Raw genomic sequence first — 27,300 nt, 5'->3', positions numbered from 1 at the left:
GGAAATCAAATCTGTTCCCAAACCTGGGTCTCCCAGTTGGCAAATGTAATACCTCCCTGCTGTTAAATCAGGTCAGCTCTCAGGAAAAACAAAGAACTATTTCATATAACTATAATCAACACAGAGTAAATTTAGATAATGCAGCTGACATATGTTTATTGTAAAGACCATCAAGGAAATAATTTCAAAAGCACTTCATCTTTCTCTGTTGCATTGAGATACGTGTTGAATGTTCTGTGCATAGAGAAGATCAAACTTTTTTTTCTGTTATCCCATATCAAAGTGAAATATATTTATTTTCTGTCTGGTCTAAGAAAATATTTGGTGAAACGGTTCATTGGTTGCATTAGAAACAGTTTTATGTATTTAATTACTGTGGCTTTATGTAATTAATATTAATTGATAATTAACTGTTAATTATTCATAACCTGTCCAGCCCCTTTGACTTTTTGGCCTCTGAAAGTGGAGGTACACGTAAAAGTGTTTAGAGGAGGAAAAATAAATCCTTTTAACACATTGTGTTCGTTTTTCTACCGTTCCGCTCAGTCCATTTCCACCGGAGATCAGAGGTGGCGGGCCAGTAACAGGGTGGCAGCATCTCTCCTGCGTTACCAGACCCGACGCATGCCCCGGCAGTCCTGCAGCAGGTGCCATGCGTGGGCAGCCCGCTCTCTCGCGTGCCGAGGCAGTCACCTTGTACGGGGGAAGCACCAGCGCAGGCAGCCTCCCCTCTCCAGCTGGAAGCTGAATTTCCTGCTCAGCTACTGTGCGTGTCCTGGAGGGGCTCTGAATTACACCCCAGAGGCTCTTTCGTTTATCCACTGTTAGCAAGCTCACGTAGACTGCAGCAGGACTGTGGAGCATCTCCAGTCACCTCCTGTCTGGCTTGATTATGGTGGGCCTCTGTCCTGGGGAAGCAGAGCGGCTGGTTTCTTTGGGGCAGGCTGTGCTTGTGCAGGTGGTTGCTTGGGGACTGAAACAGCTACTGAAACCCTGAGCTCTTGCCCCCAGCCCTCTTCAAAGGAGGAGGGGAGCAGGAAGTGCCAAGTGCCCCCGGGGGACCCTCAGGGCTGGTGCGGCGCTAAGCTATGAGCGCTCGCTGTGCTGAGCTCCCAGGGGCCAACTTTGCTGCTGCTTATTCAAGAGGGCTAGCAAAAATGGGCATCAGCAGCTGCCTTAGAGTCTTACAGTCTTACCACCACCACTGACTAAATAGCTGCTGAGTTATAGCTGGCGGCCTTGGCTGGAAACATTTTCCAACCCCAGCTGAGTATCAGGGAGTCTTACCCGGAGGAGTCCTGGGAAGAGCGAGCCGTGCGAGAGGCTGCTGGATGTCCTGAGCAGCAGAGCAAGGCTGCCCAGGGCTCTGCCCAGCCTGCATGTCCTGTGTGTCAAACTCACCTAATGCTTTATTCTCAAAAGCCGATGGGCTCAAATGTGTATGCTGTGTTTTTAAATGGTAGGTGCTTTTCCAGATCTTTTTAAAGACAGCTACAGTGTTGTTAATAATTGTTTAGTCATTTGTGAGTTGCCTTTGTTCTGAGTGCCTTTGCTGTTTCTTCATTGCTCTGAGACACAGCGAATGTTTTTTCATCAATTTAAAAATCCTTCAAAACTCTGTTGTATAAGACAAATCCTTGAAAGAAATTGCTCTTTATCATCCAAAGTCTTCATCCAATGTGCGTAACAAAGATTAAGAGGTGAAAGCAATGAAGTGGGTTTTAAAAGACCGGAGTTCAGTTCCTGCTTCCACCAGGAATGACCTGAAGCAAGGGCCACAATCTCCATCCGCATCGGCTCCTGTCTGAAGAAATGACAGTAGTAATGTTATCTGTCTTCAACTTTGTCTGATCAGTACAGATTGCAGATACTGTCTCCTACTGTAAAGGTGTAGGACCTAACTGAAAGGCTTCGGCTGGTACTTTAGTGTAAATCATTTCAGCTCTGTGTTAATGGCAAGGGTAAAGCCTCTCTTGCTCCCTTCTTAGCATCTAGGTTGGTCAAAGGAATTGTTGAGCTTGTTCTAACCCTGCTTTATTTCTTGTCTTCTCCAGCCTGTGACTTGATGACCCTGGGGATCTTAGCCTTAGTGACGTCCACTGGTTGTGCCTCGGCCAACGCCCTGCAGTCCCTGACAGATGCCATGCACATCCCACACCTTTTTGTACAGCGCAACACAGGAGGCTCCCCACGCACCGCCTGCCACCTGAACCCCAGCCTGGAGGAGGAGGAGTACACGCTGGCCGCCCGACCACCGGTTCGCCTCAATGATGTTATGCTGAAACTGGTCACTGAGCTGCGGTGGCAGAAATTCATAGTGTTTTATGACAGTGACTATGGTAAGTAAAGTGGAGAATTTCAGACACTATTAAATTGATTTCTTTTTAACTGGGAGATGGAGCGGAAAATATAAAGAGAGGGGTGGAATGTAACTTCCTGCATTCTTCATTGACAAAGGGGAAAGTGTTTCAAGTGGATGCAGGTCTTTGGTTTGAAGGAAAGGTTGCTGTGAAAACTAGTTCTCAGACAAGCAGCAAAGTTGCTTAGCAACACCTACCAAGACAGCTGAAGTTTGAATCATCTCACACTTTTTCAGTAAAATATTAATAAAGTGTTGACATTGATTGGCAGGGGTCATGTAGCTGTGCAAGGAAGTTCAACACAGCCTCTACCCATTCCCAGAAAACACTTTCTATCAAAGCTGAATACTGTTCTCTAAAAATTAATTTTCACAATAACTATTACCATTTCTTTTTTCACATGCTTCCTCACACTATTCTCCATTTGGACTAAATTTCACAGTGATATACTTCCTGGCATTAAACCAAAAGGTAGAGTTAGCATTTTCACTACATCTGATGCATTTCCTTCAACAAAATTTTTACTTTTGGCTGAAACTTGAGGAAAAGGAGTCTCTGCCCAAGCAAATTTAGTACCTTATGATGGGTGTAAAGAATCAATGAAAAAAAAAGAATCTCTCGGAGTGAAAGGGAAATGGGTGCATAATTTTTTTTTAATCCCCCCCCCCCCGCTCAACTGATATGAACACTGTTCCATATGTTTAACTCACAGTATTTTCAGCACTCTCATCTTAGGATATAGGATCTGTAATGGTTATAGGATCTGTAACAGGGAAAATAAATTTTCTACGGTATGTTTTAAAACCCTGCAGACACTTTTGGTTTAAAATGTGATGAGTAAGCTTTTCGTGTGGTGACTTACTATGAATAGAATACAAAGAAAGGAAATTAAGGTTAAATTGCAGTTGGAAAAATAATCTTATGTGTATCTGAGCATATAGTTAAGATTTTATACAGTCTTCCACAACTGCAGAATAGATCTTTATTTGCATTCTCCCTGTATAATGACAGATTTTCAGTGGTGAATCAGAGAGAAATAACATCTTTGGTTTTGAAGTTGGACTACTCCTGGTTTAAAAAAAAACAAAACAAAAAGGCTCTGCAAAGGGTCCTGAGCTCAAATGAGTTCTGAAAGTCTTGGGTGCAGCTTTCTGTTCTCAGTTGTTTGAGATGTCACTTGCTGTTCCTTCAACAGACAGATTGAAGATGATGAGGGTGATTTTAAGTGGGAAATCCAACTGAGGCTGTAACATCCTTTTAATTATATAGAATTATTTTAAGCATGAGAAGGCTGCCATGATACTTGTCAAGTTAATCCGTAGACTAAGAAATCTAGCAACCCAGCAAATAAACTGTCATGTAATTACTGTCCTATGTAACGCTTGACCAGTGAATGCTTTGAAAGCAAAAACCACAAGGTACATGGTAGGTGTTCTTTTGGTGGCCTTCTGGTAGTGATGAGAAAGTTGCTATGTAGGAGAGGATTGGGCTTAAAAAGTTCAAATTATTCTAACAGTTATTTCCAAGAATGAGAAAAAAAAAAATCTTAAAAAGATGTCTTACCAAACATCCTTTTATAGTTACTGTTGTTTCTCTCCTGCTGATTTGTAGCTTTAACCTTCCAAAGCTGCTTGAGTCAGGGATCTTTCAGCCCCTGGGAATCCTGGCCCTGGTAACAGTCCAGGTGCTCTGTGTACAAACTGCTATCACCCATTTTCCCTGGTAACAAACTTGGTTGCTGAACTTTGGTATCACTTATTCCAGTAGTACATCTGTGTTTCTTTGCCTTTTTCTGCAAAGGGTGAATATCTCGGTACCAAATCCCGAAACCCTTAATTCACATACTCTGTAAGTTCAGTTATGATCAAATTTATCTTTTCCATTTACCACAGACTGACCTTCAGTCTGTACCAGGAAGACAGACACTAAAAGGGGATGGAAATTTGCCACAGGCATTCTGCTCCTTCCAGTGGAGAGTGTGTTGTGTACTGCAGCTGCCCACGTGCTGTTTCCTCTCCTCTTCCTCTTGGATACGACAACCATCTTATACTAATTTCACTAGAAGGATTTTTTTCATAAGAATTTGGTGGGAGGAGTTTCCGTAAAGAAGCCAACTGAACCTTGCTAGCTCTGGGCAGGCATCGGTGAATAGGGGATAAATAACCTAGTTCCCAGGATATTGCACGCTGAGCTCAAGAACAGCAGCCTGGCTCCCAGGGCACGCTCATTGCCCTCATTAGTTAGCTTCAGCAGGGCCGTGCTTACGCATCTCCGGCGACACTTCGCCGCTCAATGCGCAGGAGTTGACTGCTGGCCATGAGGAGGAAGGTCACCTGAAGAACATGTTTATGATTACGGAGAGTTTCCAGCGCTGGGCTTTTGTGGTTTACTGTAATAAATGGTCCTTCTCTACCTGCTCCCTGGAAGTTATACTATTCCCTTGAGTAATGTTTTAATTTGTCCATCTGCTGATCTCTAAAAGTCAGCCAATCCTTTGGTGTCCTCCTTGTGGAAACTGTCAGGCTTTCTCAAGACAAAATAACATTACACAATTTAAAGAAGTCCCATGTTTATAGTAATGCTGTGCTATGCTGGAGCTGAAAATTATTTACCTCATGAACTACTTGTCCCTTATCAGACATAGATTTTGGATTATAATTTCTGCACTGGCTAAATTAAGGAAAAGTAACAGACTTGGCAGTTAGAAATACACAGTAGTCACTGAACAGCCTAACAAGCACTTTAATATTGTTGTGTTACGATAAAATATGACTTGTTTTACACTGAAGCTACAGATAGAAGTTTCTATGCACATCTTCAGTGAAAGAATATGGTCCTTTCCAGTAAAATGCCTTAAATTCTGTAACAAGAAATTGAGAGATTTCACAGGAAAGATGAGGAAGTTTTAAAGAAAAAGATTGCTAAAAGGAAATGGTAGAAGCAGGGTACAAACTGTGGCATTCCATCTAACATGAAACCAGCTTTTAGGTTTTGTCACTTGTGGTGAAGAAATGGATAATAGCAAGAAATGGGTAATAGCTTGATTCTGGAGAAGTGACCTTTCACAGACCTCAGACTTGATAGTCGCAGCATTCAAACTCTTCTCGATGATGCGCTGTTCTGCTGAGCAGTGCCAATGGGGGAAGGGTCAGCCGATACGTATCCATACAGTTCTGTATTTGTATAAGAAAAGATAAGGGTTCATACAGATACTGCATCTTCATGACTCAGCCCTTGTTTTTCCACTTCTCTCATTTGTGGTTTGCGCATAATTTCAGAAGATGCACGGAAATCTACTCCCCATTGATCACAATGGGAGCTTTCTGCTGATGAGACTGCTGCCTGATATGAAAATGATGGCTAGGCACTATAGCAATTCAAGTCAGTCATAACTAAGAGAAGACAAGTCTCCCCTCTTGCTGATGTGTTGGAGCTCAAGGCCAGAATGAGACCATCTGAGCCCTCTCTCTGTCCCTGCTGTTTGCCATGTCAACCTGAGAAGGCTTTCTAGCCCCTGTATGCTTCACTTTCCCATCTGTGAAATGGAAAGAAAAACCTTCCTCCCAGTGTGGCTGAACTGGTGTTTGAAATTTATTTAGAAATTCTTTAGGCAACAGATTAGGTGGCACGTTCAGGAATAAGGCAATTCCAGGAAGAGCTCAAGGGACCAGGGTCATGCTAAATGCATTATTTTACTTTAAATGTCTTTATGAAAATCCCGTGCTAAATCATGGTATTTGACATTAATTTTTTTGGGGAAAAAAATGAATTGACCCTAAGTTTGTCAGTGGCTGTCAGACAGTACTCTGTGGAACCAGGTCTACCTGCCTGTTAAAGAATCTGCAACAGAAATCAGATCTGTTGTGTCATCCGAAAAAACTTCAGCTGCGCTGATGTGTTTTGAGTTGCTTTTTCCTCTACAGGAGCATCTTTTGTGCCTCTACATCCATTGCATCAGTGTGTAAAGGCTTGCTGGGAAGTTTAATGTTTTATTTTGCCGACCTCCTGGAGGTAGAAGCATCAGTAATCAAATTTTCTGACAGAAAAATTGGTAGCCTGGCAAGTTTCATAAAGAATCTTACCAAGCTCTAAAATGACTGTAGGTTAAAGGCAGTGAGTGCTGCCCACAGTAAGATGAGGTTGGGTAATAAACAGTTGAAAGTGTACTTCTAGGGTGAGAAAATAAACAGATGTATGGTTAGAGGAAGGATTTGAGAAGGATTTTGGAAGCTGGATGTGAAAATGAAAACAATGAGGAATACCAAGTCATATTTCTGAAGAGAAATGTGAGTAATAGCTATGTTTTCACTAGGTTAATCTTACTGTTGAAAAACATCTTGTCTTTGTAGTTATATCAAGTCTCTGCTTTCCTACATACATGTGCACATACCCATATTACAAAATGTAAGACAAAACAGGATTTTTATGACCCAGTTTTGTCAATGAAAATGGTATTAGAACTGTGAAAGAGCGCTGTAATATTTAATTCTTAATTTTTGGAGTCAATAAGTGAGTGTTGTCTGGTTAAGAAAAGTGTTGTACAAAAGTTTTACAGAAGAAACTTTTGAAGAATTTTGGACCTTTCAAATCTATCTATGGAGCTTTGTTCCTACGGGGGGGGGAAAAAAAACAAACCCACAATTTATTGATTTATAAATTATCTTCAATTTTTTTTTTTTAAGATTAGAGACTGTTTTTTCGTTATGATCATTGATGCCACACTAATTTTGAATGGTTCCTGATGAATCTTGCTGTGTAGAAAGAACTTGGTTTTCAATGTGATGAGTTTCATGGGAAGTTTTGTTTCCTACAGCAATTACATGGCAGTTTTATTTCTGAGTCCTACCTGTCAAGGGCCTCACACTTCATTAGAAGTTACAGGAATTATGCTATCAGTAGTTTTACAGCTAGCTATTGATCCTGGAATGGTCTCTTCTTTGTAAAGGTCCCTTTGTGCAGGCCACTACTCTTGCAATTATTTAATCTGTAAAGGAATATAGCAATGAAAATTAAGAAATGCATGCTTTTACATGATCCATGTGTAACACTGCAAATCAGTTGTGATGCGAAGCATTGGCTGCCACGACAAAAGCAAAGTAGAACATTTGCACATAAGCTACTTTCATTTTACTTGCTTTACTTTGTCTTTAAGATTTCTTTTATTCTTGTCAGTATAACAAGTTATCTCCTGCTTTCTGCGTCATTATTTCAGCTGTCAGACAACCACTTCTGCATCACTAGGGCTGCCATATTTCTCTACAGGCTTTTCCAGTGAGCATGTCTTGTTTAATGCAAATACAGGGAATCTGGCGCTTGAGAAGTGTTGAACCAACTGCATGTGTGTTGGTATTTGCCCGTTCAGCAAATCTGACACTACCAGAAAGTGTTAGACTTTTTCTGCATGTGCTGTACGGTTGAGTTTGCATGTGTTATTAAAAATACCTGGTTTTTTCAGTTGGTTGGAGCATCCCAGCTGGAACTGTCGCAGAGAAGCTTGAATTGGGATTGCTGTGTTTGAATAGTAAAAAGTATAGAATTTAAGCAGCCAGCTACAGAGAAACTTAACTTCTTTATGGTCATCAATCTGCAACAGCAGTGATTTAGGGAGGGAATCCTTGGATACCTCTGTCACAGGTGCTGCTGTATAAGATGATAAAGGGAGGAATAGACTGGGCCTAAGCACCTTTTCATCCAACAAAGAACAGAATCCTCTGTTCTACACAAATTCTGCACCACCTAGTTATTCATGCATAACTAGGGATACTGAATTTCTAGACTCCAGACAAATATAAAATCTTCAATTTCTACCTGGAAAAAATGAAGACTTTCCTGTGAAAAGAGTATGTCTCGTAACGTAATGTATAATCATCATTGCTGCTGCAGAGAATGCCAGGAAAGAAAGAATTCAACCAAGTTCTCCAAGTCCTATGGGGAGTTTGTGATGCCATGGGGTAGAGGGAAAAAATTGACCTTTTGACTTTTACATTGAATTTGATCTGGAAGCTATTGAAGAAATGGCATTGTGTGTTCCCATATTTATCCTTGAATCACTTTTCTGACTGTAGCAGCACTTAAAGTAATTGGCCTACTTAAATTAAGCATGGATTTTTGTCATTTTTGATAGTATTTTTTATTTAGTAATGCATCGCAGTATATAACACAATGTAATTAAAGAAAGTCAATTTCACTTCAAATTGTTACTTATAAATTAATTTTAGCACTTTGATTTTTAAGGTATATGAGTAAGCATGTTAATAGCAGAAGTAAGACTTCCCCCTCTCTAACCCCCCCATAATTCCTAGCAGGGTGTGAGAGCAGTGGACAGAGGTTGTTTCCCATAAAAGCTATTCACTAAATACTTTCAGGGCAACGCCTGATATGATATACAAATGATCTTAAAGTTATGGTAAGGCCTTTATTCTGAATGAGTGCTATCATAGCCTACCTGGAAGTTCAGTGGTAGCAGAAGCCAGTCAGACATCTTTGGACAAAGAGTTTGGGCAGTTTCAGGCAGCTTGTCTTGCTCATAAATTCAAGGCAAGTTAAGGAAATAATTTTGACCTTTCAAATAGTTTGAAAAATGTTTTGCGAAGAGAGGATGCAGGTTCTTTTGAAAAATTCAAAATGCTGTGGAGTGACATTTTCAAAACAGAAGGCTTGTGCTCTTTATTCAAATAGTTATTTTTAAAATCAGTTTGTATTTTAAAAGACTTCAGAAGTATGTATCTGGGGGGACGCTCATGAAAAAATTAAAGGCTTTATCAGAAGCAGGTTTCCGCCAGTTTTTCAGCTCAGTCATCTGGTCAAAAGTGATTATTAATCTAGTCCTGAAAGCACTCATTGTGCATTCCGTACTGCCTCTTTTTCAACTCATTGTAACATTTTAGTGAACAGTCTCCAGGCTCAACTTTGCAGAAACTAGTGGCTATTGGTGACTCTGTTTTTTCCCCTTTATATTCTGAAACAGAGAAATGTTTCATAATACAGCACACGCTGTCTAAAGAAAGTGCAAAGTTCAGCAGCCTGGAACCGGAGGGTGCAAATTAATTCATTTTGAACAGTGAGGTCTTTGAAAATTGTAGATGTCATCTGCAGAAGGTGCTAAGTTCTTGGACGTTCTTTCCCTGACTGATGGTAGTTTGAATCTCTTGACTTTTCAAGCCATGGCATAAGGCTAAATTGTTTGTTCGGGCATGTGAAAATGACAGGGAGAAATGTAAGGATGATTTGGTGTACTTGAGCAGGGAATCTGAGGAACTAATTCCAGAAGGGAGCCTCTTTAGTTCACATTTGTTAGAGAGTGAACGTTTATATACATCCATTTAGAAATTGTTTGGTAGATGCATAGCTGGAAATTGAACAGCAGCAGAATAGAAGTCTGTCCTGGCAGATGTATGTAGGGCTTCAGGCAGTAACACCATCATTCTGAGAAAATATATTCAGACATGTCAATATGCAGTGAACTTTGGTGAATAAGTTCCCAGTCTCTATTGTCTTTCATGGAAAGTGGTAGGGGAGAGGGAGAGAATTCATATATATGTATACACACACACACACACACACACATATATTTATGTATGGATTTTAAGGAAAGTGGTAAAGGAGTGTGTATATATTTACATACGTATGTGTGTTAATGTATACATGAGTTCACATATGGAATCAAGGAAACATATTTCCTCTGCTCCGTTCCTGCCTTTGCCCAGTCCCCCCAGTAATCTTTCTGATGCCACTCTGGGCAGGACTTCTTTGGCTTCCTTCCTGGATGGAAACGGTTTCTTTTTTGTTTTACCCAATTAAGAGTCGGTGTGGCTTCCCATCACTGCTTTGTGTCTTCCTTATGGAGACAGAAATCCCAATCCTTCTCCTTCTCACACTTGTTGTATTTAGATACTGTGTTTTATTTATTTATTTTTCTTATGGCTAAGCTTTTTTGTGGGTTTGCTGGCTTTCTTCAGCACCCTTTCCATAGGCTGGGGCTAGCGCTTTGGCCAGGACTATTCCTTCTCTCTGCTGATCAATGATAAACAGTGAATGAATGTACTCTGAAGGATTCTTTTTGTTTCTCCTCTGCTTGCGAAGCATGGTGACTGAGTACATTAGAGAAGAGATAACATTGTTAGTCATTGTCTTCATAGAAGGGATTAATCTTGAGCACCATAATGAATGTAAAACTCCTGAAATCTTTTTAGAGGAAAAGTATGGTGGGGAATATAATTTTTGTAGAGCCCTGAGGGTCAAAATGGTTTTCTACATATTGTGTGGCTATCAACAAATATGTGCTGTTACCACTCCTGCACAGTACTCATATGCTTGTGATATATTCATATATTTGTAAAGTGGCAGACTACTACATTTGTGTATATATAATGTAGCAAAATTATTAGACAGAACCAGCCTTTTGTTCAACATCCGGCAACTGGAAAGATCTGATCCGTGCAATCCAAGATTGCATTTAAATGTAAAGCCACAATTTTTTTTTCTTCTTTTTTTTCTGAAAATACAAGTTAAGACTGTAAATAGTCTGAACTGCAGTGATCTTTGTGGAATATGAAATAAGTATCATTCATACTGTGAATTAAAACAAACACAAGGGCCATTCTCCTAGCCCTCATGGAAATGCAAGACAATCTTTTATTTTGTAACAGCAAGGAGAAAAGCAAGATACTTTTCCTTAGCTGAAAAAAAAGGGGCAATGATCAAGAACGGTAAGCAAAGCTTGATTGATTTTTCAGGTGAAGGTGAATGCAAACAAAGATAAGTTACGTAGTCTGCCTAGGAGGTTACTAAATCAGGAAATGGTAGAAAATGAAGAAATGTGAATTCCCGTCAGTGAAACACTCTTGGGATTCGTACTGTACAAGTTTCCATCTTGATGCTCCCTCTCTTCAGGAAGTAGTTGATGTGAAACTCCCTCAACCACGCGGATCTCAAAGAACTTGGAGTTGTCTGGGCTCAGAGCAGAACCCCAAGTTGTACACTTAGTCAATACTGGAGTCATCTGTTATACACTACCTTTATGACTTTATATTAAACTATCCATTTAATGAGGTTCTTTTATCATAGCATCTGAGCAATTTACAGTTTAATGCATCCTCCTACAAGATAAGGTAGCTGTGCTTGTTCTATTGTATAAAAATTGCAGACATGGGGAGCGTTGGACTGCTAAGATATTTGTGTGACTATAAACTAGGCATCTTTCTTTGATTTCAGTAAGGTTCTGAAACTTGTTTTGAATGTCTAGCTAGCTGTACGCAGCTACGCAAGGTTCCCTTCCTGGCCAGAGGCGTGCAAAGGTGGCAGTTTAGCTCTTCCCTGAATTGTGCTGTGCAGGCCTTTTGTGCCTTCTGCATTCACGTTTTGGTGTATTTAATGTTTAGATCTGTTGCTTTGGGAGTTATTTTAAGAGTTACTTCAATCATTTTAGAAGCAAATGTATCATTAGACTATGAAGAATTAAATACAAAGCAGAGGAAAAAAGGCTTTGCAGTTTGGATTATTCAGAGTCAGAGCCCATTAGGAATGTAATCTGGATGTCTGAGTTCCATTGGAGAGTGATTTAATATTCATCATGTTGTTATAGCATTTGTTTAAATGGAAATAATGCATTATTTTCTGTGTACAAATTGATTAAATAGGATTAGTCTCATTACTGGGGAACGTTGATTCCTATGGAGATCCTTTTTAAGACTGGATATTTTGTTTTCATATCTCTCGCTTTAGTAATCAAGACCCAAATAGGCTGTTTCTAAGAAAAACATATGGGAGAATTGTGGAGGGCTTCAAGAAAGAGACGAAAATTGAGTGGGGACATCCCTCACAATAATTTCATTGATGATTCCCTGCGATGGGAGAGCTCTGAATGGAAACATAGCTGCTGTAACAGCAGTTGGAGGCAGTAGTTCGGTTCATCGATTTGGAAGGCCTTACGGGGTCAGGAAGTACTGATGGTCCCCCTTTCCCAGCAGCCTGTCTCATCTATCAGTAAGAATCGAACCTTTGGCTGGATAAATCTTCAGCTGTTGCATAGCAGACGTGGAAGGGAACTCAGGATAGTAATTCAGCTCTGGTATATGGTCAAGCCAATTCTGGTTGGCTTGAATTTAATTTCCAATGTGATCGTGACTTCCTCTGGTCTGCCTCTGGCCACCATTTGCTTATATCATCAGCAAAATATCTTCCTGGCAAAGTACCCATGTGGAGTGAGGAGAACAGAGAAACTATGTCATGGAAGAATGGTTGTTATGTTTATACCAGAAGACCAAGAAATATTCACTCCCTGAAATAGAAAATGCCTTCCTTGCATAACGGACCATAACCCAGAGATCTCATTTGTCCTAACGCAACCCCTCAGTGATTTTGAAAGTCCTTTTGCTTTGGCCCACTGATATTAATATTTGACATTGCCATTAACAAGAATTAAGATATATCTTGTCTTCCAAAAGCCATGTTATAACACCAAGGGTACTTTGTTAAGAAAGGAATAATCCATTAACTAGATCAACCCTTCTCTGTAATCACCTTTATCCTTCACATGACAGAATCTTTACAGGAAGGAACGGTCTTTCTTCCATTTATTTTTGTCAGTAGGAATATGAATCCCCCCTGCTGTGAAAGAATAATTAAAGGTCAAATTCTGACATTGTATTAATAAGTCAGCGCAGCCTGGGCACCAACACCTAACTGGATACCCCACCAGGCGCTTGTGGTGTAATAGAAAACCTGTTGGCTGAAGGAACAGCAGTGTGCTTTAATTTTGAGTGAAGATCTTCCCTGTTGCTCTGCATTAAGGATGCTGTGTTATGATTACCTTGTATGGTAGTATATCTGAGATTATCAGATCTTATTAAAAAATAAAAAAGTTTGGACTGCAGATATTTGACTCCAAATGACAGTTCTAGTGCCCAAAGTGCGCTCTCCCTTTAGCAAGCAATATTTGGTGATATACTCTGTCTCTGCTGTACAAAGTAGTGTCTGTGGGAGTCTTTGTGGTGGTTTATATCTTTTATTCTCTCCCATCTTGTGCAGCCACATAAGTCTGGGCAAGCTGTAATTAAGTGAAGCAGTATATTACAGTATTAAAACAGGAATAACAAGGGCAGCCTTGCAGCGGGAAGGGTGGGAGACCAAGAAAGAGGGACACTTTAAATGTTGGGTTATTGGCCAATTAGTGGGGTTGACTGAGTACTGATGACAGATGTATTTAAGTTTTCTTTCTCTCAAATCCTACTTACACCATTAGAAAGGAACAAAATTCCAAATCACGGTAGCAGAAGGGGTTGGAACCCCAGAGACAGGTGAGCTTGGCAGGTGCAGCCACCCTCTCAGTAACCACGGACTGGCTGCGGGGAGACGTTACGTTGGTGTGATGGCAGTAATGTCATGTCACTAGGGAATGGAAGTGGGTTTTGGTGGAATCTCAGACCGTCCTTTTCCTGTTTGGATTACTATAATTCAGCCAGTTCACTTTGGATCTGGTTTAGTAACTTCTGCTGTGCAGTGGTAATAGACAGGAAATTAGCTAATTAGCAATAATAGAAATCTTGAATGTTTTTTGGTTATGTCAACAATAATTTATTTAGGGCCTCTTCAGACAGTTGCATCAGAAGATCATTTGATGGTTTATAACATGATGTGATTGAAAAAGTTCTTACTAGACTTAAGTGGCAAGAGAGAAAATTACAAAGCTAACAGTGAGATTTGTCTGCTTCCCTTTATGAGCTTAGCTCGTGTAGTGAAGGTGATAGAAGGGCTTAATTTCACTAACTCAGCAACTTCATTGCAGTACATTTAAAAAAATACAGTGTAAAAATTAACTAAAACTTCACTTTTGGGGGGAAGGAGAGAAGGAAGTTTGTTTTGTAGACTGAGACCTATTTTCTTGTTTAAGTTAAAGAATCTGGATTGGGTTGGCTTAAATAATAAAAAAATAAAGATGAAAACTTTATTACCTTCTTTTTCTCTAATTATGCAAGAACTGATGTACCAGTGTAACTTTAAATGAGCGAATAGTCTCCTTGAAATCCAGATATAAATGAGTAATCACAGGAATGGAACTGGAGAATTTATAGCCTATCTAAAATACTCAGAATGACTCCTGGGTTTGAATACTGCCGCAGAAAGGTCTGCCTGATGTGAGGAAACACCTGCATGAGGCACTTTTGAGCAACAGAGCCTGATACCACCCATGCCAGAGGCCCGTGAAACAGTATCGGCTCCTATCCTGCAAAACGCAAGCACATGCCAAGTGCTCTATCTTTAGACTGAATACAGGGACTGTAAAGGCTAAATATAACCTCAAATCAAAACACATATAGCTGTGTGCAGAATGGGCTGTCTACACGTACGCAAGGACTGAATTGTTCAGTTTGTGCTGAATTTTACTTGGTTCCTGAAAAAATACGGCATCTGTGATTACACTCTGTATGTGTGAGATCATCTGTCAGTCTGCTTGTGTTCTGAATAATGTTGATCTTGTTGACCAGTTTCAAATAAATCTAATATGGCAGAGGCCTCAAGCCTTTTCTATACGTTTTGAAAAAATAGGTGGTCAATACAAGAGAGCGCTCCAAATTCCTGCTGTGCAAAGGTTGCACTGTGAACTCAACTGCAAACTATTAGACAGCAAAGAATCAACCCAGCAGCAGCAGGCGCTCGGTTAGGTTCGACACCAGGGAATCCCAAAAGAAAAGGGTCTTATAAAAGATTCAAGGGTACTAAAAGCTTTAATCAGACATTGTTAAACATGAGGTAATCCAAACATCAGACACAAAGTTACAGGACTCATGACTGCCGTTGCTCAGGGAAGGGTTTGTTTCTAACGTTCCAGTGTTTAATCCCTTTTGTGTGTTAATCTTCTGTGTTTCATCTTCCTCAGCTAATGTCAGGAAGCCTCATTGTTATTTTGTATAATGGATTGGGATGGAGTAAACCATCTCTAAAAGAGTTCTAAAAACCTCGGTCTACAGTAGTCACTGTGCTGTCTTATGGTCTGCCAAAAAAAATTTGAATTTGGTCGTGGTTAAAGCAAGATCTACCTTTCTCTTGTTCACTTCTTTTTTTAATTCCTCTGAAGGTGGCCTTTTCCTTCACTTGGGACTTCATGAAATTAATTCTTCTGTGCACTGTGGCCATTAATCACTTCATAGTAAAACCAGACAAATTTGAGACCCTTCTGCTGTGGAAGCGCTGGCAGTGCCACCTGAGGGAAAGGAAAATCCTCACAAAACTAATAATCATCTGGGGCAGGGGCAGTATTTGAGAAGCTCTGACCCTTTGCAGGAGAGGAGTGCATTTTCATTGCAGGTTTTTAATATTAATGTAGGAAGAAAGATTACCCTTGCTATCTAGCAAAACAATAGCTAATTAGATCTTTGTTTCTTAATAACGATGAAAGCTTAAGTGTTAGAACATCAGGAGAACCATCTGGGGATTCTGAACGATTGTTTAGAAAACAAAAAGCTTAGTCAAATTTCCTCTTATTTGTTCTCACTGCTCTTTTTCAAGTATTGCTCCAACAGAATCTATAGGGACACTTTTTTTGCCATGGATTTATTAGAATATGATGCGGTAAGAATACCTATGGCTTTTGTGTGTAAATGTGAGTGATTCTGGAGATGTTTAGATCAATGTATACCTGAATGTTCTTATTTATGTCACCCGCCTAACTGGAAAAAAAAAAAAAAAATCCCTTGGTTGAAATGCTGCTGAGGAATTGATACTGATTTGAGTATTCTCTTTAGCAAAACATGCTAACAAAAATCAGCAGCAAAATGTTTTTTTTCCTTAATAATGATTTAAAGACTGGAAATTGGCAAGCAAAAGGAGACCTGTGGGGATATATGCAAATAACTTTGTTTTCCCATATGTCTTGGGTGGGAGGATGGCTGCTTTTTATTTAGCTAATTCTTTATGTGCTAAAGAGATGCTTTGTTAGGGAAGAATATCCTTTTTTATTTATTTATTTTAAGGAAAAAGGAAAGACTCTGGTGATAATGATCTGAAAGAAGGATTTTAAACAGTTAGTGTTTATTGCTGTTAATTATTGTGGTAATTGTATAGAAATGGCAATGTGTGATGTTATTACCTAGTTTATTTATTTGAAACATGTAAATGCATCTATAAGCAAGTTTTTCATTAGAAAATCTTCTGTAGGACGTAGCCATGTTGTCAGGCACCAGAATCTCCCTACAGCCTGTCTTATTGTGGGGTGGCTCTTTCAGAACTTGACCTGTTGATATGAAATGTCATATGTTTAAAACAAAATGAAGCCAAAATAGTCCTTAAACTTAAAGACCACAGAAGCTGGCAAGATGCTTCACCTCTATGCTTTGAACTTTATTTAATTCTCAAGGAGAAGTTTTTGGAGGTCCAATGGCAGGGAGATGACCAAGTTTCATTGGCTTTTAATGTCATCTAAGTGCTTGGTCCAGTGACTATTTTGTCTTTTGAATATGTTTTTACTAAGACCTTTTTAAAAAATGTGGCAAAACTTAATTTTACTGGAATTTAAGGGAATCTTCCATATATCAGTTTAATGTCTCAGGAGACTGCAGATCCTCATGGAGAAGGATTTATATATACTCCTACCAACCATGTTTGCATGTAAATGTCCTCATCAATCATGTTAATCCTGACCCCAATCAGTCAATCAGACTTTAATGTACCTTGTTCTTATCCATCAGAGTAGTTTGCACTTGGCCCTCATCAGTCAGGTTTGCATGCATGGCCTATAACCTTCCATTTATCACATGGACTGCAGCAGCTCTAAATCTAATACTAGGACCAAGCAATGTTCACACCCCTCTTACTGTGACTTTTCCACAGCTTTTCTGTTGCTCTCCAATGTCCAAAATGTTCAGGTGTCAGGTAGTGTGTGTGGGGGCAGTTTTAGATTTGTTTGCTTTTTAAAAGTGATAAATATTTATCACAAAGGAAGTTGATGGCTATGGTGAGGATTGAGCTGAAGTCCAGCCCCTAATGTTTCTTATTAAAATGGTAGTAACAGAAGCCAACCTAAAATCTAGTTGTTCATACATTTCGAACAAGCCTCTTGTGAATTCTTACTTTTAGAGAAAAGGTGGTATGGCCCTATTTTATCATCAGTTTCGAAAAGAAAGTCTGATTATTACTTCGTAATAGGGGTTGTATTTGTTAGCGTTTGTGTTGGAGAAGGCTCTTCCTCCTCTCTTTGACACTTTGACCCAAAGTGCTTAATAAGACAAGGGATTATTGAACCAGTGGTTGTTTTTTTCCAAGGTACAAGCTTCAGGAGGGGCCTCAATGTACTTACAGGCAGTTTTGTTCTCCTGATTTTAAGGGTGAGGAAGTTAGATCAGTATGTATTAAGTTTGAAGTGGCTTCTGTGTTCATTTGTGGTTCATCTGACAGCCACACACTTTGCAGTTAGTGTGTCTATTTAAGGTACAGTCTTTGTCTCTCTACTTGCTTCACCCAGCAATGGGGAAATGGAGCCGCCCCTATTAGAAGTAATTGGTAAGAAGCCATAACTACCGTCACACTATGCAGCGAGGCTTATATCTCACTTTAGTTGCTGAGGCTTGCGTGTCAGAGCCTTCCAAATGATCTGCCTTTCTCCTTTTGTGATCACACATTGCTTCAGAGGCTTCACTGGAACGTAAATCTTGTGGACTGTGTTACGGCTCTGTCCTCCTTCTGCTCGTGAGCTTTCCCTCCCGACATGAAAAGCTGTGGAGTCATTTGGGTAACATTAATCAGGGGGCTAATCAGGAGCTGGTTGTCTTCCTTTCCCTGCAGTCTTCACAATTAGGGACATGCCTCTCTGATAGCGGCTGCTGGTGCTGTGACACAGCAGCTAACAAAGCAGAGCCAGCTTTTTGAGAAAGTGCTGTTTATTTTGCATGTCTGTCCTTACAGCTAGCCACCTGTTGCTGAGACTAATTGGTAACGTTTGAGGATCAGTAAGGGATAGGAGAAAAATGGGATAAACCCATATGCACACAACACCGATGAACATATGTGCTTAGACTATTTCAAAGGGTGCATTTTTGTGTTTGTGTTCACGTTCTCGTGTTGCATATAAGTGTGTAATACATATATACATTACTTATGCACACACATATAAAGAGCAATATACATACAAATGTGTATGCATCTGCGTAAACGAAGAGCAAAGGCAGTTTGTGCTTATATCGATGAATGTCAGTTACCTGGAGTCTGTAATGAGAAATTCAGCTTTAAATACAGAGGTAGCGTAGAAAAAATATTGTAGGAATAGGAGTTTCGTTTGGTGTCATTTAGACACATTAAAAAAGGTGAATCTTCTGGGGAAAAAAAATGCAAATTTTTTTTTTTTTTGCAAATCAACACCTAGCTTTCCAGGTTCCCAAGTAAGTCAGTGCTACTACGTTGGAGGGCAGGGACTAATGCATGACATTCAGGCTTTATAGGAACATATCTTCACTGAAACTGTGTATAATTGCTTGTGCTAGTTCCTTTGTGTGCACACAGGACAAATGTTAGCTATGTATACCGTCTTTGCAAGTATACATGGAAAAAAACCACCACCACAAAAACCCCTGGAGATGAGTTGTGCCTGTTTTTGTTAGAGCTATAAAGCTTTTCAAGTTATAACTTCGTTTCTGTGTAGCCCTGGTAGCTTTCTTTACCATTCTGCTACCCAGATTAAATTTGTTGTGTTTGGTCTGTTCTGGAGAGTGAATTATTTTGGCAAGGTCAGGCTATGTAGGTAATGTGATTTGATTCGCGAACATAAAGTACCTGGCAAACCCGGAGGAGTTTGTGTGTTTAAGTACTGTGAGCTGACCACCTCGTAGGATTTTCTTCTGTTCTTGCTTTTTCCTCTCTGTTCCTCTGGTATATGAAATGGAAAATCTATGATTTCCATCATGGAACATAGTGTATGCCAAGCACTGGGTTATCAGGGGCTTCCCAAGGTTAAGACAGCCCTGTTATCGCTGTCTTCACCATACAGTGGATGTATGAAGTTTCTTCTCCCTGACTTCTCCTAGTTCAGTCAACACTCTGTTATTAACGCATGATATAAAATGGGTAGTGCAAGGAAGACTATCTTACGTTAGTTAGCATTCATGCTTGGACTTTGCTGAGAGCTTCTGAGAACTTAATCTGATAGATGTGGTATTTGAAGTTAGCTCCATGCTTATTATAATTAAAGTCAGACAAGCTGATAAATATTGGAAATGGTTGGCTGTAAATCCTCATGATAGTCAAGGTAAAATATGTTGTAACCTACACGATACTGAAGTAAAATTAACTGAAGTACTTGTCTCAAGGTCAAATTCAACTTCGTTTCAGAGATTAACATGTGTCCTATGTTAAATTGAAAGATAAAAATTAAATATGATGTTAAGATGTTTGAAAGTTGTGAGGTAGGAGAATATTTTAATGTGTATTTAATCACACTTTGAAGGACTTCCACCTGAATGTCTGTATATTAGAAGAATGAGTGCTCGGGAGACAATCCACCTATGAAGAGACATTACCTTGCTGTGCTGGTCTTCCCTTTTAAACAGTTTTGTTTACTGCTGGGAAGTTTAAAAAAAAAAAAATAAGAGTCTCCCCCCAATTTTCTTTCTGTAATGTGCAGTGTTTCGTATCACTATTAAGGCAGTTGACAAAAAGTATACAGGCCAGCAGAGACGTAAGAAGTGTAATACAGTAGAATGAAGATGGCTAAGCTAGTTCCCACCCCCCGAGACGTTTTGATAATTGAGAACTTGTTTCTGCTACCCAATGTGCATTAAAAGGGCAATAATTACAGAATCTCGGTCCTATCATGCCGTATTAATTTTGAGTTCACATTGTATTGGTCTCTGTTTCATTGCACTCAGACACTTATATGGCAAAACATTATGACTGGAAGGTAATTCTGCTTCAGATAACACTCTTTTTCTCTCATGTCCTTGTATACTGATGATTGAAAGTTTAATAAGTTTACACAAAGAGGTTTCCTGCATAAAAGTGATTATGTTTTCTTTTGAGAGTGGGACTCGTTTAGATAGCAAATGTTTAATTAATCTTCCTATTTTCTTCTCGTGACTGAAGATTTTTTTAATGGAAGGCATCTATTAGTGAAAGGAGTGAAGGAGGACAGCAGGAGGGCAGGGTTTGGTTTTTTTTTTGGTCTTGTTATTAAGAGTGTATCAGGGCAGGAATCGTTTTATAACGTTCTGAAGGATAATTTGTTTATTAGCATCTTCTGAACAACATTATGCCTGGACAGTGGGGGATGTGTCTGTCCCTTGGGAGTGAAAGGGCTGCGCCACCACTGACAGCGCTCTGCTTTGTGCTGCAATGCTGGAGAAAGGGTTTGGCATCAGGGGAGGGATTTGGTTTTGTGCAGTATCAGAAGGCTCCAGAAGGAGTGCTGGCAAACCCAAATGGTGGAGATCAGATCATGGAAAAATGACTCTAGATCATGGTAAAAAGGGTATCTTTTCCACAGCTTTCCTCTCCTCTGTCAAAGATCGTTATGAATTATATGGATTCAATGCAAATTGACCACACAAACGGATATAGTCTGTTTCCAGTTTCACAGTGGTAGCCCTGAAGAATCATAGAATAGTTTGGGTTGGAAAGGATCTCTAAAGGTCATCTAGTGTAATAAGCAGGGACATCTTCAACTAGCTCGGGTTGCTCAGAGCCCCGTCCAACCTGACCTGGAATGTTTCCAGGGATGGGGCATCCACCACCTCTCTGGGCAACCTGTGCCAGTGCTTCACCACCCTCAGCGTAAAAAATTTCTTCTGCAGTAAGGTCTCCCCGAAGCCTTCTCTTCTCCTCTCCAGGCTGAACAACCCCAACTCTTTCAACCTTTCTTCATAGGAGAGGTGTTCCATCCCCCTGATCATTTTTGTGGCCCTCTTCTGGACCCGCTCCAACAGGTCCGTGTCTGTCTTGTGCTGAGGGCTCCAGAGCTGGACGCAGTGCTCCAGGGGGGGGTCTCACCAGAGCAGAGTAGAGGGGCAGAATCCCCTCCCTCGACCTGCTGGCCACGCTGCTTTGGATGCAGCCCAGGATTCGACTGGCCTTCTGGGCTGCAAGTGCACATTGCTGGCTCATGTCCAGCTTTTCATCCACCAGTACCCCCAGGTCCTTCTCGGCAGGGCTGCTCTCAATCCCTTCATCCCCCAGCCTGTGTTGAGACTGGGGGTTGCCCTGACCCAGGTGCAGGACCCTGCAAGAAGGCCTGAGTTTTGGTATTTCCATGGGACATTTCTCTGCATCCACTAATGATTTCTCACAAGTGAGGGCTGATGAGAAAACAGCTACAATGTATTTCAGAATAATTGAGATCTTGGTCATTTCTAGGCTGCAAAATGCTCTAAAAACTGTTAATGTTTTTCTTTCACGAAAGTGAGAAATAGTTTTTGCTGGTAATTCCTCTCCAGCAGAAATACAGAGACACTAGGATCTTCAGACATTAACAAGGAGTTGAAACTCCAGAAATGCTGTTTTTGTTGTGACAAGACAGATCTGCTGCTAATAAACATTTGGGTCAGTTGGACCTGTTCGCTCCATGGGAAAAAAAAGAAATTCATACCTTGATCATGAGTTAAAATATAAAACTGCTTTTATTTTACTTAATTTTTATTTTCTTTTGGGACATTTTAAATTAGTTTTGTCAGGGTATACAATAAACTGCTTCAATATACGTATTTTTTTATCTTCAATATATATTTTTTTCATTTTTAGAGGTAAATATTATTCCTATTGCATACATGTCTTTCTGGAAAACATTTAGGAGAAAAGAACCAAATTAATTTAAGATGCAGATGCTTTTTCGGATGTTGATCTTCCCAGAAGAGCAGTAATGACCAGTGATGTTTTGAAAGCAGGCATCTCACTTTTATCTCCAGAGCTTTTCTGTAATTTTAAGTACATTAAATAAATTGAAAAGTAAATGAAAAATGTTTGTTTTTATCTCTGGAATTATTTTTCCCTAGTTTTCTGTGCATTGACAGGCAGGCACTTTGTATTTCATTACCGCACAGCTTCAGTCAGCACATTGATCTTTGTACTAAACAGGCACTTAGTGCAAACTTTACCAACATTTGACATCTTTTTCCTTGCTTGTTTCATTTTAACCCTTGTATTTATTGGAGAGCCCTTTCAGTACATCAAACCCTACAGCCTTATTGTGTTTTGCAAGTTCTGCGGTACTAGTAAAATGGAACTAATCTCCAGCCTTAGAAACACAACACTGTTGATAAGCTTTTTAAGGGACTTAGTTCAGCTAGACTACTAGATCAAGAGTGCATTGCTAACTTGATTTTTTTTACGTGCAAATTTCTCTTCAGGTTGTTATACATAGGTATGACACAAAGTATTCATGAAAGATGACGTTAAACCTAAGCACTCTTTGCTTTCTACAGATTTGTCAACGTATGTCTGCCCAGTTTGCAATATTTGCTACTTTAAGAAAAAATTTTAAAAAAATAATGAAAATGTGTTTTCTTTGCACGATTTCAAGTTTTTTTTTCTCCAGTTTGGACATCCCAATTTAAGTTGTCTGAATCAGTAATTAGCATTGACTAAAAATTAGGAAAAAGCATTGACTACAAAGGATTATTTATTTTATCCTTTGTATTTTCTGATTTTAATAAAGTATTTTAAAATTGCTTTTGTTCAAAAATGCTCCCAGTTTTTCCATACCTTTATAGAACCAATTCTTTTAATTTTTTAGTTTTTCAATGAGTTGTAAATCCTGTTGAAGTTAGGTAGCCACATAGACACGCTTTAAAAGTGTGTTTGAGGAATGCTTGATTATTTATGTGTACATGCATATGCATGTGAATTTATTTATAAATAACATGATTTGACTATGTTAAACTCATTCTCATATTTTTATATCTATCAGAAACTATAGGTCTTTATACACTGGATGGGACCTGCTCTTTCCATAGTGCTTATGTTTTTTTGGTCTGTGGAAACCAATAATTACAGTGATAAGAGCAGCTTCGAAAGTATTCTGAAGTGTTGGGAGAGATTTATTTATCCATACCCTCAACACAGAATCCATAGTTTTGGACTGAGTCTTTCGACCCGTGTGCTTATGCCTATAATAGAGCGCGTTATTGAGGCTAGCAGTCATCATCCCATCAGTCTTTGTTGTTAACCTGTTGTCGATGAGATCATTCAGCAATGGATTCCCTGACAGTTCTTAAATTTGGTGTAAAGAGACATAACTTATTGCCAGAGAGAGAATGAAAGATCACCTAATATTTTCTCTCTCTAGAGGGTCACTTCTAGAGGGTCAGTACATTACTGCATTTGCTTTTGAAACCAATGTGTATTTCAGTGTATCATCTGCCACATCATTTCAGCTCAGATTTGTGGGGTTGTTTTTCACCATGTCAGGTTGCACCACGTTCTGCTTCAAGCTGACGGTATGTAGCATTATGGGATTTAACATGACCTGACATAAGAGAAATTCAAATTCAGTTAGAGGTAGCCTACTGTAGTCTTCATGGGGCAATTCAACAGGCCAATGAGCTATTGGTTTCGTAGGCCGCTTTGCTCACAAAGTAAGCTTTGCAAGTTGGGCTGGAAAATGGATGCTCTTGTTTCTGGCTGCATCCTCTACAATGATCTACCAAGATATGAAAACAAATTATGTTAGTGGCAGATACCTGTTGGATCTAAAAATGGTTGCAAACTGTCTCGCTTGTCTCTGCAAAAGTAATCAACAAGTATAATCAGCAAAGACCAAGTATTGGTATATTAAACTGCAGTAATGCCTTAATCCTTTTAATATGTTCACCCCAATATTAAAAACAAAACAAAACAAAAAAACCCCAAACATAGCACAGAGAAAGTATTAGAGTAATTACGGCAGGGTGTTGAAAAGGGGGGACAAAGAGCTGCCTGTGGATGTTGCCTGCACTATGAGATAGAATTATTATTGCCATAACAATAGGGCTGCATTCTTTAAAGTCCGTAGTTCCTTAAAACTGTTTGGAACTGAATTCTGTGTTAAATTGCTAGTTAGCAGAGGGAAGCATCTGATGAAAAGAAGAAAACAGGTAACACTAATGTGAGAACTTAGTCTGTAGAATATAGCATTATAAGAATCCATGCAAATGGACTATTTTTTGGCTGTGCCACTTGTCGTGTGTCATGTTCTACAAATTACCTCTCTTACCTATCTGCTTTTGAGCATCGGCATTAGCTGTCGAAGCTAGTCCATCAGTACTGTGAAAACTGAATCAAATCAGAGTTGAGATTTCTAGCAATAACGCAGTACAAATTCTTTTAATAATTCTGTGGAGCCTCTGTGTGTGTTGTGATTTCTGCACTGAGGTAGTGGGGTGCTTTATGAGCCACGCTATCTGAGAGAAGCCACAGGAAATCCCAACCTTTCACTCAGTTTGCATCTATATATTCATTTTCAAATGAGACTCTGGACCTGGGTACTGAGATGACATGCTGAAGTGATACTGTTTTGGGGTGATACGACACTAATAGCATCCTTTAATTTTCATGCCTACACATCAGTAGATCTTGAGAGAAGGCATGCAGGAAAACTTATAGTTATGAAATGAACGGCAGTAATTTTTTCTGAAGAATATTTTGACTGACTTTCCTCTACAAAAGGTGTGGTTTCTTACACACAATCTAAGGGAGCATGGAATCACTGAAACATCCTGGCCTTTCAGAGAAGAGTCCAAAGTGAGAGGCAGAAAAGGGGGGAAGCTCCTCTAATTAGTGTAAAGATATAATGAAAGAAAATATAAAAAATAAGCTTGCCCCTCTTGCCCACTCATTTGTTAGGGAGCAGGAGAAAATGGAGTAAACTTGGGGGTTTGTACAAAGTTAGTTTTTGGGCAGCCCATAGTAAAAAACTATTTCATTGGAAAATGTGTGTTTTAACATGGTAATTACCAGTCACTTGCTGAGACTGATTATACTGTAAAGGAGCAGTCTAAAGGCCCAAGGGGAAATATATGAATCAGAAGGAAAAAGTTGTCAGCCACCCATGCAATCACCAGAAATAGAGAAAATTTTTACACAATAACAGGTACAATTGTGGGGTAAAGAGCTAGAAGCCAAGGAACTGTCAGCCTGCAACGCAGCAGGAGAGCATGCTGTGAGGAGCTACTCCTCAGAGACATCAGTCCCCTCCTCTGTCTTAATAAAGCCATGGGCCAGCTGAAGACCCCCTCAGAAATGAAACTGAGCATTAAAATGAGTTGATGCTCGGATTATTTTAGTTTTAACTTTTATACAATTTTTTTAAGACCCACTGGAAGAACTGGTTTGAATTGGTAAGTTAGTGGTAATATAGTTTTTTAAATGGCTGGGGAAGGCTCTATGTTTCTAGAAATACAATTTGGAGTAGGATTTGGTTGTACCACAGCTTTTGAAGGCATGTCTAAATTTTTATGTGATTAGTTCAGATACCAAGAAGCTTATGAGGTCAAAGTTCCCTGCTTCTTAAGTGTAGTTTTCTCATGCTGATCTGTCTCGGTCACAGCATAATCAGTATTTGAGCTTGTCACTTGAAAGCTGGTTTACACGTGTCTATGAAAGCTGCAGTCCCACCTTTAACTGCAGTGCAGAGAAACTAACATATAACCGCTACAGATCCAGCTGCTTCTTGTCATTCCCTATCATACAGCATTCCTGTTAAGGGGAAAGTAGATCTGCTAAGTTTGTTCTAGCCAGTTTCAAGCTGCCAGAATTGCTTTCTGCCAGTTTAGACCATCTCAGCAACTTTAATTGTGTGAGGAAGAAACTTCCCAAAACTGTTTTCACTGATTAACTTTAGGAGTTCCAAACAACACCCAGAAAATGGTTGAAATTCAAGAGTGATAAGTTGGTCCTATGTGTGGCTTGAGTATTTATTTGTTTATGAAAGCAAGGTTCAAGGCACAAATGTTTCTCTCATGCTAGAAGGTGTTTCCCAGAATAAAACTTTGAATCTCAAAGCTGCTAAGCAGATGTAAGGTGGTCTCTAATGGAGAAGTTTGGGAAGAGACAGTTAAGCAGTGCCATGATCTTTTCCTGAATGAACTTCAGCTCTCCATGATTTATAAATTAAAGAATCAAGCCTTAGAGGTTTCAGTGGGAAACATTATTCCTGAAGTTAATATGTGGGATGGTTTTCTTAATGCTTGATAGATAGATGAGTTTTGTTCCAGTTGGCATCATTAGTTGAGTAAAATAAGCCATTTATTTCAATTATCAGAAAACCCAGTTCAGAACTAGAATTTAAATTAGTGTTTTAGTGTGAGATTGTGGAAGTCTTTCCTCTTTATGTGTTTGTGTGGGCTCTAGAGGCAGATATGTTCTCCCTCAGGCCTGATCTGTAGATGATGAGAGCCCCTTGCTGCCCTGTTAGGCATTATTGAGCTTTTGGCCAAAGCTGGAGGAGTTTGTTAGTTCTTCAAGCCTTGGGTTTAATCCCACGGTGTAAGAAGGAAGCAGCTGTTTGCCTAAGTCATTTCAAGAAGTGGTAGAAAAAGAGACTCAATATATACGTGGTTATGTGTATATAATAAAATAAAAAAAAGAATGGCTTGAGGTTGAGTATGGTAGTTTTGACTAGCCATCAGCTAGGACGAGTGATACAGCTACTTTAATTCTGCTTCCATAGATGTTAGATTAAATTAATTCCAAATAGCAGCAGAAGTGCCAGGATAGAAAGGAACTATTTTCCCTTTTTCAGGGCACTCACTGCTCATTTTTTAAACTTTATTTCTTAAATTTGGCAGGTTGAGGAGAATGGCTTATGTTGCAGGGAGCTTCAGACTATCGAAACAGTTAAGAACTTACAGATGTTGCGTCACTAGAATCAGTAAGGAAGAAACTGGAGGGAGACAAGAATCATGTTAAGGGAAAGGTGTTTCTGATTCAAGGGTGCACCACCAGTGTGGACATTAATGCTCAGGAAAGAACATCGGCACATTTTTTTCTT

At 39.6% G+C, this 27,300-nt stretch overlaps 1 protein-coding gene across 4 annotated transcripts in view; it reads left to right on the top strand.

Annotated features, from left to right (window-relative positions):
- Nucleotides 1-27,300, top strand: part of GRID1 (glutamate ionotropic receptor delta type subunit 1) — a 556,909-nt gene that overhangs the window by 226,996 nt on the left and 302,613 nt on the right. For all 4 annotated transcript variants that reach the window (XM_076338287.1, XM_076338288.1, XM_076338286.1 and 1 more), the window contains one exon: nucleotides 2,055-2,339. In XM_076338287.1, the coding sequence (XP_076194402.1) occupies nucleotides 2,055-2,339 (285 nt within the window). The remainder of the gene's footprint in view (nucleotides 1-2,054; nucleotides 2,340-27,300) is intronic.

The sequence above is a fragment of the Aptenodytes patagonicus genome, chromosome 5 (assembly GCF_965638725.1).
Source record: "Aptenodytes patagonicus chromosome 5, bAptPat1.pri.cur, whole genome shotgun sequence".
NCBI classification, from domain to species: domain Eukaryota; kingdom Metazoa; phylum Chordata; class Aves; order Sphenisciformes; family Spheniscidae; genus Aptenodytes; species Aptenodytes patagonicus.
The sequence above is the reverse complement of the archived record's forward strand: the minus strand, read 5'-3'. Positions and strand labels throughout refer to the sequence as shown.